Raw genomic sequence first — 2,021 nt, forward strand, 5'->3', positions numbered from 1 at the left:
TCATACAAGAACAGGATTGGCTAACCACTCTGGGTGGTATACTTCCTTGGTGAATCCGGCAACCGATAGTTTTGCTATCTCTTCATCGATGGCCCTGTGTTTCTCCTCGTCGAAGTGACACACATATTGCTTCACCGACTTGGAGCCTAGGTGGATCTTCAAGGTATGCTCGGTGACCTCCCTTGGAATGCCTAGCATATTCGAGGGTTTCCACACAAAGATGTCTCTATTGTCGTAGAGGAAGTCAATGAGCGTGCTTTCCTATTTGAAGGAAAGCATGGTACCAATGCATACCGTTTTGCCCTCGGTGCTCCCGAGATCTATGTGGACTTCTTTAGAGCCCCCTACCAACTCGAATGACCTAGTGGACTTCTTAGCATCAGGCGCTTCTTTGGTGACCTCCTCCTTGAGGGTGGCGAGCTCCCCGGAGGCAACGATTGCTGTGGCATGACCGCAACACTCGACCTCGCACTCATAGGCACGCTGGAAGGAGGTGCCGACAGTGATGACCCAGTGGGGGCCCGATATCTTTAGCTTGAGGTATGTATAGTTGGGGACGACCATGAACTTCGCATAGCATAGACATCCTATGATGGCATGGAAGGTTTCGGGGAACCCAACCACCTTGAAGGTGAGGGTTTCAGTCCTGTAATTGAACTGATCCCCAAATATAATGGGCAGATCGATCTGCCCAAGTGGCATGGACTGCCTCCTGAGCACGATGCCATGGAAAGGTGCTCGGGTTGGGTGGAGGCATGTCTGGTCGACGCACATCTCGTCGAGCGTCTTGGCGTACATGATGTTGAGGCTACTGCCTCCATCCATCAGTACTTTGGTGAGCTGCTTCAGGCCGATGATCGGGTCAACCATGAGTGGATATCTTCCTAGGTGTGGGATGCTATCCGGATGGTTGGTCTGATTGAAGGTTATGGTAGACTCTGACCACCGAAGGAAGGGAGGTGTCATCGATTCAGCCATGTAGACCTCACAGTGTGTGACCTTCTAATAATGTTTGGAGTCGTAGGCTACTGATCCTCCAAAGATCATAAGGCAGTCATCTGGCATCAGAAAGCCATGTCCTTCTCCTCGGCATCATCCGCAGTGGGGGTAGGGTCCTTTCCATGCTCCCCTTTGTTGGAGCCTCCAGACAAGAACCACCGCATGAGGCTATAGTCCTTGAGCAGATGCTTAACTAGGAAGGCATGGTTCAAGCATGACCCCTCAAGTAGTTTCTTAAAGTGGATCGAAGTGCCCTCCACAGGCTTCCAACCACCCTTGCGGTCAGCAGTGGCCACGAGCGAGTCCTCGCGCCGTTGTTTCTTGTTCTTTCTTTTGGCGGAATGATTGGATGTGCCTTCACCGGCGCCCTTGTCCTGCCTTGCCTTGACCTCGAGATGATCAAAGATCGCTCTGACCGCCTCTTCTCCTAAGGCATGGCTAGTGGCGATGTCTAGGAGTTCCTTGGTGGTTCATGGGCCCTTGCGTCCTAGCTTATGAACCAAAGACTCATAGGTAGTCCTAGACAGGAAGGCTCCTATAACATCGGCGTCGGCGACGTTAGGGAGCTCGTTGCACTACCGAGAGAAGCGTCGAATGTACCAACGGAGGGTCTCACCGGCCTTTTGATGGTAGTTCTTGAGGTCCCATGGATTCCTAGGGTGCTTGTATGTGCCCTAGAAGTTCCCCACAAAGATCTCCTTTAGATCCATCCAACTCTAGATCATGTTGGACAATAGGTATTCCAACCACGCTCATGCCGAATCGGCTAAGAACAGTGGAAGGTTGTGGATAATGAAGTCATCATTATCCACACCACCGGATTGGCAGGCAAGCTGATAGTCTTTGAGCCAAAGTTTGGGTTTTGTCTCCCAGAGTACTTAGGGATATTGGTAGGTGGTCGGTACCTTGGCAGGAAAGTAGTGTTGAGGATGTGCTGGCCAAAGGCCTGAGGGCCTGTTAGGCCAGGGCTTAGGCTCTAGTCCTCACCACTATCATAGCGTTCGCCATGTCGAGGATGATAG

General features: G+C 51.7%; 1 protein-coding gene across 1 annotated transcript; it reads right to left on the reverse strand.

Moving 5' to 3' along the window:
- Window positions 1-261: 261 nt before the first annotated feature.
- On the reverse strand, window positions 262-870 carry LOC136524193 (uncharacterized). The gene has a single exon (XM_066517648.1). It carries the CDS (start codon window positions 868-870, stop codon window positions 262-264), a length of 609 nt encoding a protein of 202 aa, XP_066373745.1.
- Between the last annotated feature and the right edge of the window lie 1,151 nt (window positions 871-2,021).

Source organism: Miscanthus floridulus, chromosome 18 (genome assembly GCF_019320115.1).
Source record: "Miscanthus floridulus cultivar M001 chromosome 18, ASM1932011v1, whole genome shotgun sequence".
In the NCBI taxonomy this organism is placed as follows: Eukaryota; Viridiplantae; Streptophyta; class Magnoliopsida; order Poales; family Poaceae; genus Miscanthus; species Miscanthus floridulus.

Excerpts from the sequence above, each read along its gene's own strand:
- LOC136524193 (XM_066517648.1), bottom strand. The coding sequence starts at position 870 with ATGGTTGACCCGATCATCGGCCTGAAGCAGCTCACCAAAGTACTGATG.